Genomic DNA, 17,719 nt, shown 5'->3' with positions numbered 1-17,719 from the left:
TCGGTCGCTCGGGGCCTCCCAACGTTCATCAAGGTGGCTCGGCTCCTCCGGCGATCCCTTTGATTCCGCTCGGTGGGTTTCGAGTCGCAACCTGTGGACTCGGGCCGGCTGCTATCTACCAGATAACGCCCACAGGTTTCACCACGTGGGACGCCCACCCACGCAGGCAGGGAAAGAAAGCCGTGCCCGTTTCTTGCGGTGGCTCTTTCTTCTCGGCCCCAGCGTTTACAGCGAAGGTCACATTGGAGTATTTCCTCCGCAATCCCGACATATTGCATCATGCTCAGCCGGCGAGTTGCTCGGCATGACAAGTTTAGAATCCGAACGCGATACCGTTGATGCCGTCGGGACTGTGCATTCACTTGGAGTGATATTACCCGGCATCTTAAATACAAATGAATGTCTACTGTATCTGTGGTATTTAATTTCCTCCGAGTTCCGTTCATATAGAGCAAAGCTAACGTCCATCATCAATCAACGATTTGGCAAGACTGAGAGATTAAGAGCACAAGGACACAAACATGTGGCATTTCCACCGTTGCATCGAACAGTTAGCAATTGCATCTCCTCTTAAACGTATTCGGCGAATCAGTTTAGCGGAGCAGGAAACCTTTTTCAAAATGAAGAATGACATGAAAACATAAATGCACTAGGGATTACATATGCCGAGCATGCGACACAACACAAATCTCTGTCCTTGCAGTGACTTTCAGTCTGTTTCCTGTATATTTAAATGCTCAGGAGGCTCCTCTCTCTCTCGTCTTTCACACGCTGTTGCTCCAGGGCTGTATTGAGATGAGCAGCTCCTACTATAACACACGCTCCGCTTTAACACATGAATATATTCATATTTTTGGAGAAGCACCAGCTACTCGACTAAGGTTTGATCCACACCATCCAAAAAAAAAAAAAAAAAAGGCAAGCGTAGATGTGTTTGTAACAGGCTCTGTGCTTCAGCTTATGCGGTCTGAAATAAAATAAACAGATGTTTCATTTAAGTGTCAAGTTTAATATGAGTTAACTGCATGGAAGATGTATCGTGTCCTCTTTAAATGAATAGAGTCCTGAGATTAGAAGCTCAAAAGTAATTGGACAGGCGCAGCTGAAATTAAACTAAATATTTAATACGATCACATGACCGAATCAAAAAAGGACAAACTGATTTTATTTAGTCTTTAAACAAAGGTCAACACTGACTTTTGATGTAAGCTTTTCTCCTATAATATCTTTATGTTATTTAACTGTTACAGCTCTGTAATATACAAAAACATTTTGTCTTCTACATAAGCCCCTGTTTATACTACTTAAATATTTTTTTTTAAATTTAACTTTAAATGACGCTATTTTAGCAGATGTTGCAGTGTCATTTGACTGCTGCTGTGCCTATGCGTTAAGCCTGTGACAAATGAAACCCGTATATGCACTCACTTGCCGCTTTATTAGGTTCAACACAAAGAGCTAATCATCTGCAATTCGATGCATTTAGCCATGGTTACGGTGATCAAGACAACTTGCTGAAGTTCAAACTGAGCATCAGAATGGGGAAGAAAGGACATTTAAGTAACCCTAACAACACCGCGCACCACTCCTGTCAGCTAAGAACAGGAAAGTGAGATCAAAATTGGATTTGGCATAAACAACATGAAAGCATGGATCCATCCTGCCTTGTATCAACGGTTCAGGCTGCTGGTGGTGGTGTAATGGTGTGGGGAATATTTTCTTGACACGCTTTGGACCCCTTAGTACAAACTGAGCATGGTTTAAATGCCACAGCCTACCTGAGTATTGTTGCTGACCATGTCCATCCCTTTATGACCACATGTTCTGACGGATACTTCCAGCAGGATAACGTCACAAAGCTCATATCATCTTAAACTGGTTTCTTGGACATGACAATGAGTTCACTGTACTCCAATGGCCTCCACAGTCACCAGATCTCAATCCAGTATTTCACCTTTGGGATGTGGTGGAACAGGAGATTCTCATCATAGATGTGCAGCCGACAAATCTGCAGCAACTGTGTGATGCTGTCATGTCAATATGGACCAAAATCTCAGAGGAATGTTTCCAACACCTTGTTGAAAGTATGTCAGAAGAATTAAGGCAGTTCTGAAGACAAAAGGGTCCAACCTTTTACTAGCAAAGTGTACCTAATAAAGTGGCCGATGAGTGTAGGCAGCAAACATGTCCTGCCAAATATGTTTCTGAGGAGTTAGTATCAAGTTGCCTGAGGACGACCACTAAAATGGAAACATCTCGTGCAGAACACTCAACTATAAGTTACTGGTTGAATGTGAAATTATATTATTTTTTAGGAGGCAAAGTTTGCAGGAGCTAAATTAACCAAATGTGTCCAGTTGACCACTGAGATGTACAGACTCATCCAGGAAAGTAACATGAGAACTGTGGCTTCCTCGTACACAGTACAAGCAGACTGTTTATGGAGTTTAACGTCCTTTTCCATCTGTACAAACAGATGTGCCTCGACTATGCATATGAGGGTTGGTCTATGTATCTATACATCCTTGTCTGGATTACTTGCTCATCTGATTTAGTGTAATTGCACATGTGCTGTTTGTAAATGCATGCATATCAATATGACTGATGTGCGTATGATCGCACGCACGCAGGCCGACTGATGAAGAAAGCAACAACTGAGAGGTAGAATCAGGAGAACAATTATACACATTTGCATTTGCTCGCAGTCTGTTAGCACGTGCCCGCGTGTGTGCGACCATGCCGTTGTTCGCCAGCACGTCACTGTGTTCACACTTGCTGCGTGTGCGTGCGTCTTCTGGTGAAATCTCCTGCTTCGAGTGGTCACGACGCACAAAGGCAGCTGCCAGCCTGGAGGCCCGGGGGCCAGGCGCGCTGCCTCCGAAATGACAGACGCCTGCCACGCAGTCCAACTCCGAGACTAACTGCACTGTGGGCTAGACGCATGAAGGCACGGTTCACCGCCGCCGAATTGGGGTGAGGGGATACTTCAGAAAAATCATCTTTTCCAATGCATGGTTTTATGTGAGGTTCTCCGCAAACCGGGATGATTCTTATAAATGGAGTAATCTGCTTCTGCCTGTCATGCCTTGATCTAGTGTCACCTTCCCTTTTCAACTGGACCACCGACCCCGCAACACCTGAATGGACAACTAGACAATAACCATGCACGCAGTAAGTATTCCTTAGTCTTTATGCTTATCTGAGCTATTATTACACATCAAGGCTCAAGACTAATGGCAAATATTAAAATATCAAATCATCTCTTCATTAAATTATTATATGGCTGCTATAAACTTCTACAATGGCTGAGAGTTTTAGGAGTAATTGAGGCTGCCGATACCCCTCCCGGTATAGTTTGGAATGGAGATTCCGAAAAGATGGGAGGATTACGCAGCAACAAAAGAAGCAGGAAAAAAAATCTATAATTTAATATTAATTGTTCAATACCTTTTGGACACGCGACAAATTGGCCATGAATAAGAGAGCACAGATCAAACAGAAGTAAATGTTTGGCAAAGCTCCAGGCTGGATGTTCTGAGGTCTAATCTGCCCCAGTCTACCACAGGGTGGCAATTAAAAAGATCGAAATTTAATAGCAGACTGAATCCGCACGCACACACATCCTCAGACGCAATCCAAGTCATCTTTTTAAAGCATATTTGCACAGTTACGAGGTTAAGATGGAGAGGAAAGACTCACAGGAGGGAGGTAAATCAACAGGTCTGCAACAAATGTTAAGTCACGTGACTGACACAACCTCAACAAACTGCAAAGTGGACACATCTAAGACAAGATTTACCGCCTTTAAAAATAAATACTTCGAGAGACGCCCCTGCTGGTATCAAACCAGAGATTCGAGCAGCTTTAACCAGATTTGCAGCAAACGAGATGTGTCATTCGTTCACTCCCCTCCCCTCCCCTCCCCTCCCCTCCCCCGCCAAAATCTCCCTCCATCGCAATCGCCCCGTTTTGAGGAAAGCATCCACATCTGCAGTGCATTCCTGCGAGGCCAGGAGGTGACGAGCGCATCCTACGCCAGAATGACTCGGCAGGATTTCTTTTGCGCTCCCTCCATCCCCACACTCCTTCCCACAGACTGACTCACTGCTCTCTGGCTGAGGCCCAGTCTGTCTCAACTCCTCCTCTCCTCCTCTCCTCCCTTCCCTCCTCTCTCCTAGCGCCTGAGATCTGATGTGAATGGATGCCGACGCTGAGGCGTTGGGTGGGGGGGAGCGAGTGGGGGCTTTCTGCAACACTGCTTTCACCCATCAACTTAAATTCTGATCAGGGCAAAGAGGGGTAGAAGAAGGGAAGGTCTAGTTTGGAGTATTGGAACGGGCCCTGCGATGAAAAGCACCATATAGATTTATAAAGGTGAATTTAGAGCCATGTTAAGGTGGGAAAGAACAATTTTTATGGAGGGTATCCTCTTGTTGTATTCATAAGCTCGTAAAGGGACAGTTTTACAGTCTCATCTTTTATTCCTTCTGCATTTTCTACATTAAGTTGCCTGGCCCTCAGTTTGCTAAAGTGCCTCTTGGCTTCTAAATGGCAACAGTTGCCTAGCAGTGGTGTGCTAACGTCTTACGACTGATGCAACCATTTGAGCTTCCCATGTTGTAACCACGAGCCCATGAATTTAATTTCAGGGCAGCTACAGACAGACATTAAGCAAGAGAGCTGAGCTCAGTGAATGTCGCCACCGTCTATTAAAGGAACAGTTTAACATTTTGGGCGTTAGAATGAATTGCTCTCTTGTTAAGAGATACTGTAGAGAGCTAAATCAATAACACTCAGGTCCGTGCGCTAAGTAGGTGATTGGGAACACCTAGCCCAGGCTCTTTCTACAGTGGAGTAAAATGCCTACTAGCTATCTCTACTTTCCAACCTCTAAAACGTACACCGATCAGGCATAACATTATGACCACCTCCCTAATGTTGCGTAGGTCTCCCTTATGCCTCCAAAACAGTTGAGATTCATCAGAGAATGGACATGGGTCTTCCGAGGGTGTCCTGTGTAAGCTGATCTATGCTCACTAGCCATTTTATTAGGTACACCGCGCTAGTGCTAGTTGCTGCAAATTTGTCAGCTGCACATCTATGATGCCAAGCTCCCGTTCCACCACATCCCAAAGGTGCTCTATTGGATTGAGATCTGGTGACTGTGGAGGCCACTGGAGGACAGTGAACTGTCCTCCAGTTCACTGTTCCTGACTGGACATGGTCAGGAACAATACTCAGGTAGGCTGTGGCATTTATGGTTTAAATCAGTTTGTACTAAGGGGCCCAAAGCGTGCCATGTTGTTTACACCAAATGATGGACCCTGTCTGGCTCCATCAACCATGTCACGTTCAAATATCACTTAAATCTCCTTTCTTCCACATTTTGATGATCGCTTTAAACTTCAGCAAGTTGTCTTGATCACCTCTACATTCCTAAATACATTAAATTACAGCCATGTGATTGGCTGATTAGCTATTTGTGTGAACAAGCAATTGAACAGGTGTGCCTAATGAAGCGGCAAGTGAGTGTATATCTTAGCTTGACACTGAAGATACATATAGCAGCCCTTTAAATACAGCTGTACAAAAGCCAACAACAGACATGCTTGCATTTTTTTTCATGTGATAAGTGGAGAGCACTTTAATGAGGCTCAAACATTCGGGAGCATTTGTTGAGGAGCAGACATATGGAAGTCAAGGACAGCCGTGATTTAAATTATTTTTCCCAATACCATCGTCTCAAGATAACAGGTTAATTCATCTCGTTATCTAGAGGATAGAAAAGGTCTCGATTTCTCCGGGATAACAAGATCATTTATCACAAGAAAATAAGTTTCGCTTTCTTAAGATCACGAGCTGCAGTAATTGCGTAGAATTCGAAAACGAGCCCCTGCAGCATTCAACACTGCTGTCATTACTGTAGAGGAGGCCACATTACAGGGAGAAGAGACAGTCAAGGCATCAATCCCAGTTTTGTTTTGCAACAGTTACATCGTTAGAGCAGACAATATCAATTTCTAGTGGTAATAATAGACCAGCAATCATCGCTCTGTTTAAGTAAGAAGAGAAAGAGCCCTTTTGTTTAGTTGTGATAACGCGTGACAACGAATAATTGACTCTTCATCATGAGAAAATACGTTTTGTTGCGTAACTTTATTAACCCTCGATCTTGAGATCTTGAGCTACTGATAATCCTTGAAGGATGGCCTTAGTGTTTCATTTGGCTGGTGACTGTGTTTTTTTTGCTTTTTTTTCTTATATTGCATCCTGCTAGGAGGTTGTCTTGGCAGTTCTGAATGCGTGACTGTCCTTTTGTAGGAGGAGGAAATGGCTGCACCGTCCTCCCAGTGCCGACAAGTTAAAGTCAAGCTTTGAACAAGCAGTGAGAGAAGGGGAGAAGAAAGACAGAAAGCTACGGTAAAAAGATGGGACAGAGAGGCGGCGGGTGACTGAGACTTTTTACAGTTTCTACAGATCTGTCTGATTCAATCCTGCGACACGTCAGCCTTGAAAATGGTCGACGCTGTTTCTTCACTTCAGCGGTCACGCTTAACTTCAAGTGACACTTCTGTGTGATCTTGATTTTGGAGATTTGTACCCTCGTGCTATTTTGTTTCAAGACTACATGACTGAAAAGTTGTGATCCATGCGACAAAAGCATGCACATTTCCATATAAACTAAACAAAGCAGAGATAACAGATGGTTATATCTTAAAAGCAGACTGCAATTGGCTACACTGAGTGCTAAAAGTTGTAGCAAAACAAGCCTAACAAAGCTCATCCAGGTCCCATTAACTCTGGAGTCTACTCCTTGGGGTATAGCTATTATAATAATAGCTGTGGAGAACTGAGGAGGTGTATGTAAGTACACAGAGAAGGCAAATGGAGTGTTGATCTGCAAACAAATGAACATAATTAGATACCATTACATAAGATACAAATACATTTCACCTAAATAATTTCATTTCTACTCAAATTGTGAGGACTGAAAGATATTTTCTCCAGTAGGACCTCAGTGGAAAATATATTGTTATTGTTCGAGTAACTGCATTAAAGAAGCTAGACAAATTACTTGTTCTGAGCTCGTATATGCATATTGCATGCATGTAAAGAGGTGTGGATGGTCACACACAGTAAAGATAATATTGAGATATTTTATTTTATTGTATAAATTGCCACTTTATTAGGTACACCTGGTCAATTGCTTGTTAACACACATTGCTAATCAGCCAATCATTGCACTGCAACTCAATGCGTTTAGGCATGTATAATTTCAAACTGAGCATTAGAACGGGGAAGAAAGGGGATTTAAGTGAACGTGGTTTGGTTGTTGGTGCCGGACGGGCTGGTCTGAGTATTTTATAAACTGCTGATCTACTGGGATTTTTACATACAACATCTCTAGGGTTTACAGAGAATGGTCAGAAACAAGAGAAAATATCCAGTGAGCAGCAGTTGTGTAGACGAAAACACCTTGTTGATGTTAGAGGTCAAGGAATGCAGAATACTATCTCTGAACGCACAACACGTCCAACCTTGAAGAAGATGGGCTATAGTAAAAGAAGACCACAACGAGTGCCACTCCTGTCAGCTAAGAACAGGAAACTGATACTACAGTTCACACAGGCTCTTGATTTCAGAATCAGTCAGAATTTGGTGTAAACAACATGGAAGCATGGATCCATCCTGCCTTGTATCAACGGTTCAGGCTGGTGGTGGGGTTATGGTGTGGGGGATATTTTCTTGGCACGCTTTGGGCCCCTTAGTACAAACTGAGCGTGGTTTAAATGCCACAGCCAGAGTATTGTTGCTGACCATGCCCATCCCTTTATGACCACAGTGTACCCATCTTCTGAGGGATACTTCCAGCAGGATAATAGCTCATATCATCTCAAACTGGTTTCTTGAACATGACAATGAGTTCACTGTACCTCCACAGTCACCAGATCTCAGTCCAATAGAGCACCTTTGGGATGTGGAATGGGAGATTCACATCATAGATGTGCAGCTGACAAATCTGGAGCAACTGCGTGATGTTATCATGTCAATGTGGACCAAAATCTCTGAGGAAGGTGTTCCAACACCTTGTTGAAAGTATGCCACTAAGAATTAAGGCAGTTCTGAAGGCAAAAGGGGGCCCAACCTTTTATTAGCTAGGTGTACCTAATAACGTGAGAGTATAACTAAGCAATCTGCTCATTCTTCTTGAGATGGCCAGCAGCTGAACATACAGACCCATAAGACAATGTATGACATCTATCAATAAGCTATTGCCTAACATTGCTATTACTATATATGCAGGTTCAAGCACACCAACAAAGGTTGACATCAAGCACCAAACTCTGGATCTAAAATTAAAGACGACACAGTATCATCCTGTATGCTAAGTGTCACCAGCCGTTCATCCACCTTTATATACAGTAAGTGATTTCTACTCATCAGAGTGACAACATCTCCTGGATTCAATTAGTATATTTCGTGCATCTGATGTCAAATACTGCAAAGATTTGTGGCGCAGCCAGTATGTGTTTTACTTAACACAAGCTGTATGTCTTTGGGATGCAGGAGGCAACCAAAAAAACTCATAAAAAGAGACATCCGAGAAAACATGTTTTCATTATTTCAAATGGTCAGTTACACAAATAGAGCAAATCAAATAGTATTCTGTGAGACAGAAAAGCCCTTAAGTGAAATCACTGTGTGGGACAGAACAGCCAGTCTGAGTCTAACGCTGATATCAGCTGGTAAGACATTGCAATTGACTTACAAACAAGAGTCTTTCTTTGCCATTTTCACTCGTTCCAGTTTATTTAGTTTAATTTTCTTCTCTCCCCTTCCAATTCCCAATGTTTCGAGTGACTGCAACTTCTCTTTCTTGTCTTGACATCTCTTAAGATGCAGCGACCAGGCTCCTCTGATGCTGTGTCTCGGGGTCATTGCGTTGGACGACGCTGCTTACTAAATGTCAGAGGCGGTCAAGCGCATCTGTAAGAACACAAGCTGCCCTAAAAGCCGCTGCTGGCCACCTGTCCATCACATCAGCGTTGTCTCAAATCATCAGTCCTGACGTTTAACCCGTTCACCATTTATCACAGTGACAGATCACTGGCTAAAGATATGATTGGCTCTGATGGGTAATCACTGCGTTTGTGATTGGAGGAGACAGTGCACATCAACGTCCTTGAGGTAAAGCGATTCTGCACTTGTACCTCAGAGATTAGTCAACTGCATCATTTTTATTTCATCTAAAATTTGACTGTAGTTTGAAATGTATGCACTCATTGTTTTTCTGTATTTTTAAATAGCTTGTAAAACATCTGTTGCAAGTAATGTGGGGGCACCACGGGAAACTGCCCTGTCTCCTTCTCATACAGCTCTGGGTCCTGCCACCTGCAGAAGTTCTCTGATGACTCTGGAGTGGTAGAGTGTATCAGAGATGGACAGGAGGTGGAGTATAGGACACTGATAGGAGACTTTTGGAGTGGTCCAAGGTAAACCACCTACTCCTGAATAAGGACACGACCAAACAGCTGGTCATTGACTTCAGGAGGAAGAGGACAGCAGTGGAGCCCATCACCATCCAGGGCCTGGAGGTGGAAGTAGCGGACCGCTACAAGTACCTGGGAGTCTACATGAACAACAGGCTGGACTGGAGAGATAACAGTGACGCTGTGGACAAGAAAGGCCTGGGTAGACTCTACTTTTTCAAGAAGCTCAGGTCTTTCAATGTGTGCAGCAAGTTACTAGAGTCTTTCTACCAGTCTGTTGTAGCGAGTGCCCTGTACTTTGTTGTGGTTTGTTGGGGGGAATAGTACCAGCAAAAAAGACCTCAGCAAGATCAACAATTGATCCAAAGGGACATGGACATGTGATTGGTAGGGAGTGTAGTGATGGACAGGAGGACACTGGAACTGCTCTCTAACATGGACAATCCAATCCCATCCACTACACCAAACACTAGAGAGGCAGAGGAGTTCATTCTCCAGCAGACTGATTCAGCTCCACTCCCACAGTGAATGTTACAGAACTTCTTTTACACCAAACCATCTTTTTTTTAACAACTAAGCTACTGTGACCAAGCAATTTTCCTTGTGGATCATTAAAGTCCGTCTAAGTCCAAGTCATAACTTTTTTTTTTAAAGGTAATGACTATAGTAGAATACTATCATCCATTAGGTTTAGAAAGAGACCTTGATTGGGAGCTGGAGATGGATGAAAAATAATGAGCAGAACAGAATTTGAAAAAAAAAAAAAAAAAAAGGATAAAACTGAACTTTGTAGTTAAAAATTCAAAACTGTAAGCTTGCTCATGTAATCTAAATCTACTGTATCTGAAGTCTTCATCTAGAACCAATGGCTTCCAACCTGGGGTCAAAGCCCATCGTCAAGGAGCAGGGTGGTTAGGTTGTCGAAATTTGATAAGCCATGTTAAATAAAATACTAATGGCAGGGTTACTGAATAATAAAATGTATACACATATCTGTTGTTTTTGGTTCTCATTAAAAACATGCGAGCTACTTAACAGGCCAAAAATCGGTAATCTCTCAACTTGCAACCCTCAGTCATTTTCGTACATGGACATGTGATTGGTCAACTAGAAGCTAGATAGCAGCTAGGTAAAAAAAAGTTCATATAGTTTATATGCATATGTGTCTACAATGAATGTTCAAACATCAGCTGGATGGACTCTTAGCTTTTTTAGACACAAGAACCACTGAGCTAGAAGATGGTGGCAGCTATGTTACATCACAATGATAATTACGATAATCTAATTTAATATCGGTTTGTTTATAGAATTTACAATTTTGCTATGATAAGTTATGATAAGTTATGAAAGAGATTTTGAAAACCCTACTGATGCAAATAAAATTCTGAAAAATAATTCTGACCTGGTGTATTATTAAAAAAGAAGTTCATATACTTTTCCCCAGATCTTCTCTGTCGACATACTTTTTAAATCCCAAATGCTCAAATAAATGAGCTTTCTGGTCTGACCGTGCCGTAGTTGGCAAGTCATCCGAAATTGGTGAGACCGTAGCAAGATTTTTAATGAGAGGATATTGGAAATGGCAATCCAAGGGTGTTATGTATCCACTTCAGATCTTTCAAATGATTTAAATAGAAAATGTTTAGTTTTTTTAAACCTAGCACATTATCATGTGCTTTAAAATTGATTAGCAATAATATAAAACGCACATACCTTGTACTTAATACTGCAAAATACTACCTAAAAAAACATACTGTAACGTTTTCATTTCTTAAAGTTTGCATTGCTTGCACATAGCTTGTGTGTGTGTTTATGATCTGTCTGTAAGTCTGTGTGTGTGTGTGTGTGTGTGTGTGTGTGTGTGTGTGTGTGTGTGTGTGTGTGTGTGTGTGTGTGTGCGCGTGTGTGTGTGCGCGTGTGGAGAACAACCTGCTGGTGTAAACATTCAGGTGTTGGGATAGCTTCACACCTGCGCCCCAGCGATGGGAAATCCTCAAAGGCAGAGTAAGTGACCCAGATAAAGAGCATTTAGTTCGAGACCAACAGAGGCAGAAATAGACAGAGAGCGAGCACCAGCCTCTCTGCCACCTCGTTTGCCTTGTGCACAATTTTTGAAGGCGCGCAGACACATTTGCCAAATGAAATTCTGTCTGTTTGCATACAGCATGACAGAAAAAAGTAACACTCGACACAGACGGGAAACTGTGATGCAACCCCAACCCCCCCCTTCGCTCCCTCCCGCTCGGAAAGCCACAGTTCATGTTACACCAGACCAAGTGTGGAGATCTAACTGAGCATGGAGAGGAATAGCTGAGAAAAAAAAAAAAGGACAGCGGCATCGTCGTCGACCACTGACATGCAGTTTCGTGTGGGCTGCTCACCTCTCTCTGTTGAACTTGAGGGAGTGGAGGATGGCTGGTCTCTTCTGCCTCAGGTTCCACAGGTGCACGCTGTCGTCAGCCAAAGCACTCACCAGCGCTCCCTGTCAGAACAGGGGCACACACATTTCATTCTATCTTAACAAAACTTAATTTGCATACCGTTAGTCATAACTATAGAAATTCCAATAAACATATCTACAGACTGCACATTTTATCTGTGAGCATGACAGGCATTAGTCACACCGCATCCCTTGGAAAATAATTTTTTATCAGCCAGCTTTCTCCCAGGTAACAATAATGATTCATAAGACGTATATACATGAGTGTGTGTGTGTGTGTGTGTGTGGGAGGCACTAAAAATCATCTCCATCTCCCTGAGGGTTTGTTTTCAGCTGCTGAGTCACAGTCACACAGACGCTGACAAGCAAGCGCACACAACTGAGCATGAATTACTGCATTTTTCATAAAAAAAAATTACATAAAATGAATCAGAAATGTCTGTAGGTATTCCAGGCAGCATGTTTCCAGCTCATCAAAAAAAAAAAAAAAAATGACCGACAGCACAGAGCTGCCTATTTTAGTTGAGCAAATTCTTAACAAGGGTTGGGAGAGTTCTGCCCTGACTGATATTAAAAGGACTGATGCAAACAGCTGTTAGGTACGATACTGTCCTTCAAGAGTGGGGGTTGTTTTCATTTAATAAATGCATCAGCACACCCAATACATTACCAATGGTGTGTTTAAACACAAGCAGCCATGACTAAAACTAGCAAACAATCATGGCTACCACTGCAACATGCTTAATAGACCCCTTCACGGTTTGTAAACAATGTTTTTTGAGGGGCGGGGCTTAACTGGATGCTAAACATGCTACAGCTTGTAAACGGCGGTTAGCATGTTTCGATGGACTGTTCTGGCAAGAATGTGCAAGGAAAACGCATATTTTAGAGAACATACTAATACACTCACTCTCTGAGAACGTGAGTGTTATTTTAAAAAGTGAATGACTCTATCTGGGACTATATTCACGGACCCCTACACTCTCACTCACTGGATGGATGATTTGACCAAAGGAGGACACAGAGGGGATGAAGCCTGGTCTGTCTTTATCAAGTGAAGATTCTCCCACAAAGATATTACAAGAAGTAAGTGGAACCACTGTGGAGGGTAACGTAGTAAACAACTTCTTCTTGGTCACCCCAGAAACACGCAACTAATGCTGTGTTAGCATTAGCATTAATGTGTAACAAGACTCCTTAATAAGCATTACGTTAATATAATTTCAGTCACAATTTATTCTAACTCATAACTTTATTCAGGCTGAAACTGATGATGCATTACATAGTAATCTTCTCCGATAAGAAATGTGTGTGTTGTTGATTGTCTAACTCCAGTCCTTTCTTTTAATCGCCAAACCAAAGTTGTCAACAATTGGCAGTGGCTGGTACCTGATAAAACTTCATGTTTTCGGTTTTGTCACCACACAAATACAGCAAGACGACCTTTTCACGGTTGAAAGCGACAGCCTCCAGTTAACATCGTGACTCACAGTGACGTAGGCCATGAAGGGGTCTATATGGGTTCAACTGCTTGTAACATTGGTAACCTACCACCCTAATCTCAGCTGCATTGCATTGTGGGATAGCTATGCTAAGCAGAGTCCAGTATATTATTTACCCCAAATGAATAAATTAACCACTTCATGTGCTGTTGGTTTTATACTAAAACATTTTTACAGCTGTAGCAACTACTCACAAGTCTATATATTTATTTCCATTGTAGCATTCCCCTGTCGATGACATTTTTTTTTTTTTTTTGTGACCTACCTCATTGATAAGAAACTGCAGCTGGATGACGGCCGCTCCAGTCTCGTGTTGGCAGTAGCACTCCACACCAGGACGTCCAAACCTGAGGGGTCACCGGTCAAGGAACGAAACACTGTGGCTAATTAACGGACCAAACCTTCCTCTTTTTTTAATTTATTTTTTTTCCTGTTCGTGTAGGCTTTCTAGCGTGTGCTGCATCTACATGAGTTGCCTCAGCATTTGAGGGGTTTGAAGGTCACTACACCTGACTCAAAGGTCATGACATCTGTAACTTGAACATATTCAAGCCCCCGAACAAGGAAAGATCTTCAGATTGCAAAACCGCACTACTGTAGTTTAGACCCTCCACACGCCTTCGTGTCACATCCCTTACCTCATTATATGCCCTATGCGGTAGCTTTATTTTAAAAGGACAGCATGTTCTCAGCGTAAATGCAATCAGATGCCAAACGCTAAGGTGAACCGCATACTGTAGGCGACTGCAAAAACTGTTCTGTTGGCAGAGTGTGCTTACAAGGAATAAAATATAGAGCCATGCGCAAAAAAAAAGAGGATGATACCTGCAGAGGTAGAGTGAAACAATAGAAGTGTCACAAGATTGAGCGGGGGAGCTTATGAGAAGGGGACGGCTCGGATATCCAAACATATATAAAATGGATCAGATGAGAAGAGGTGCGCCTTATGTGAGCGGATGAGACAATAATCCCGCAAAGTGAAAAGGAGTGAGAGGATACGGCCAACTCTGACAAAAGATGCAGAGAAGGGGGGATGGGGTTGGGGTTGGGGGGGTGGAAGCCGGAAAATAAAACGAGAGAAAGAAGCGGGGAAAGAGGAGGGCACCGACAGAGAATAATGAGCTCCTCTTCCTGAGGAGAGTGAATAGGTGAGCTTACTGATTATGTCAATTCATTCCTCCCATGAGCATCAAGGTGGGGGGGGGGTGGCAATTTTTCATACAGGGGCACATAGAGGTGTTAACACCCAAGGGAAGGCACTATTGCTCATCATTAGCATGCGTGTGCGTGTGGCCGTCCATTGTAAATTGCCTGCAGAGTTTTCCAGCTGAAGCCCATTCGGACACATGCAGCTACTTATAATACAGACTTATCAGTCATTATAAAAGAACCCTTCCTCTGTGTGATTAAAAAGAAACAACAAAAAACACGGAGAATGAGATGAGAATGGCTGATTTTGATTATTGTTTTGATGATTTATCATTAAACAGACAGAATACTGTAAATACACAGTATACTCATTACAACCCTTTAGAGGCTTGTGTTTCACTGATACTCGAGTGCTTAACGCTGCTACAATCAATATTTTCATATTAACGATGGATGAAATGGTTGTGTGAGAATAACAAAGGTAAGCTTTAAGTCATAAATCCACGGTGGTTTAGGTTTGCTGTCCCATAACTTGACTGGACACTGGATCAGGAGCTGGATTAGTCTAAAACAGAGCTAAGGACACAGTCAACGTACACTGATCAGGCATAAGATTATGATCGCTTAATAAAGTTCACCATCTTGTGACAATTCACTGTTTGGCTGGGAAACGTTTGGACCTGACATTCATATACTGTATGTGGATATTACTTAGACATGTAGCACTCATCTAGACAAGACCCCGATAGCAATGATCCAATCCCACCATGTCAAAAAACATGAAAAACAGTTCCAAGTGTTGACCTGGCCTCCAAATTTACTAGATCCCAAACTTGAAGTATCTGTGCGATGATCCACAGAGGCCCCTCCCCTCAACCCATAGCACCCAAAGGCCCCGCACTAACAACATCCTGTTTCCAGACACCACAGGACACCCTCAGAAGACCCACGTCCATTCTCTCATGAGTCCCAACTGTTTTGGTGGACACCTGCGCAATATTAGGAACGCGGTCATGATGTTGTGTCTGATCGTAGCAGGAGACTCAGCAAGATGGCCTTAAATCCACCCCGAATGAATCACATCAAATCCAAATACTGCTCTGCAGCAGCTGGGTTGTGTAAATAACCAGCCGTTTGTTGGACATCATTCTCGTGGTCCTCGACCCATGAGAGAGCTTACAGCCTCAGCAGCCTTTATGCTGCCTGAAACCCACCCTTCAACCCTTTAGGTGGATTTAGCCTTTCCCCAACGCCCCTTAAGCAGGCAATTAAAGGACTATATCTCTCCCACTGATGATCTGACCATAAAAGAAATCCACAAGCTTTCACTGGATTCCAGCCAATAAGCCCCCAAGGGGATTGAGCGGCCTTGAACTATGACACCTGGAGGCCGTCGCCAGGTCAGTGAAGTTCATATCTCCTTCTGCGTCAGTAGCCATGAAAAGAGCTTAGCCTGAAAAAGCTCGAAACTTCTTATGGCCCATATAGGCGCCTCTCTGACCTTCAGGAAACCCTTGAGAGCTTGGGATCAGTCAACTTAAGACACCAAACTGACCTGTTACCGCTCATCGAATACTGCCTGAAAATTGTCTTCACCTTAAACGGCTTTACTGGGCTTCAGCGAGCCTCTCAAATTCTACAATTGGGCTTTTTATTTTACAGCCTCTTCCAAAACGGAATCCGAATGCAGCTCTATCCTAAATGCCTTTGGCAGAGAATTCGGCTCCTGTGGTGTGATTGAGGAGGTGAACTGAAACTAGAAAATACCTTCAGAGTGAGAAAGTGCATTCATCAATCCTGAGGCTTTGGGTTCCACACGGAAACAGCTCACAGCTCAATGCAGCGCACACACACACACACACAGCTATGGAGTGTATGCTCACATGTCACCAAAGCGAACGACGCGTTGGTCACTGAAGTCCCAAGACGTGAACTCAATACGATCCGGTCACGTACCTGAAAACCTTTGGACACGCATGCGTTTAAGAAGCTGAGTGAAACTGCTACTGCTACTCAAAATGCTAGGACTAAATGAGAGACACAAAAAGCTCATCATCCCTGTCACACCCAGTGGATGAGGACAGAGAACCCCAGCGCTCTCTCCACTTGACCTGGTCTGCCCCGGTCTGCTGCTGCTGCTGCCGGCTAAACTGACACAGACTCAGAGAAGGACGCTCACTGACATCTATGTGAGCCAAATGTGCAAGTAAGAGACAACAAGTCATTTCGTAGGGGTCGAGGTATAGTGATAAGGCCTTTTAATTGATATGTCTGTGATGGTTCTCAGTCATTCAGGTCATGGTAATCCAAAAGGCGTTTAAAAAATGCAACTGGACTCATAGAGTTTTGATACGACGTCTCGCCTTTTTTTGAAGGTTAAGAACAACTGTAGATAAATTGTTCCCTAGTAAAATTAATAAATGTTGAGAGAAGAGCCAAGAACTCGATGTTAATTCTGATTCCTCCTTCTTCACACAATTTATCTTTCACCTTGGCACAGAAAGCGCATACAGCAGCAGCAGCGCCAGTCAGGTGTTAGTCAGGATGGTTTGGACCCAGCGACGGCAGAGGCCGCCTAACTCAAAGTGACTTAATTGAAAACTCCGTCCTAATGTTGCCTGGCAACCAAATCATCCAGGGCCAAAGAAAGAGAGTGAAAGAGGCGAGGATTTAAGGTTGTGCTTTTTAAACTGCTCTCACTGCCTTCTCTCTGAAGGGAGGCGGCCGTCCTACGCGCACATTAGACGCCATCATAAAAAAACATCCTGCAAAATAAATTCACGCCGGTCTTTGAGGATGAAAACGCCCCGATTTTGTTTTCAAGTTGGCATGGAAATGCCCATAAAAAATGCAGCAACAGGACTTTGCAATGAGAAGGCTAAGATTCAGTGGATGCGGGCCTGAGTTCCTCCACAGCTTTGTAGTCTTCTCTTTACATGCACATGCATCCAACTGAGAGTACATTTCAATGCAAAAATAACCAAAGACCACCAACAATTAATCAAGAAAACAACAGTAAAATGAATCACTGAAAAGTGAGGCCAGCAAATCTTTTATTAATCATCTGCAACTGTACATAAATGCTCTGCAAAGGCTGTGAGATTAATTCATCAATGACTGCTGTAAATTCTGTTGTT

At 43.1% G+C, this 17,719-nt stretch overlaps 1 protein-coding gene across 3 annotated transcripts in view; it reads right to left on the bottom strand.

Moving 5' to 3' along the window:
* The window catches only part of stxbp5a (syntaxin binding protein 5a (tomosyn)), a 90,776-nt gene that overhangs the window by 43,521 nt on the left and 29,536 nt on the right, over positions 1-17,719 (bottom strand). For all 3 annotated transcript variants that reach the window (XM_047573830.1, XM_047573831.1, XM_047573832.1), the window contains exons 4-5: positions 13,699-13,780; positions 11,873-11,973 (exon numbers count right to left, since the gene is read on the bottom strand). In XM_047573830.1, coding sequence (XP_047429786.1) covers positions 11,873-11,973; positions 13,699-13,780 — 183 coding nt within the window. The remainder of the gene's footprint in view (positions 1-11,872; positions 11,974-13,698; positions 13,781-17,719) is intronic.

This window comes from Mugil cephalus, chromosome 21, assembly GCF_022458985.1.
Source record: "Mugil cephalus isolate CIBA_MC_2020 chromosome 21, CIBA_Mcephalus_1.1, whole genome shotgun sequence".
In the NCBI taxonomy this organism is placed as follows: domain Eukaryota; kingdom Metazoa; phylum Chordata; class Actinopteri; order Mugiliformes; family Mugilidae; genus Mugil; species Mugil cephalus.
This window is presented reverse-complemented; position numbering and strand designations above follow the sequence as displayed.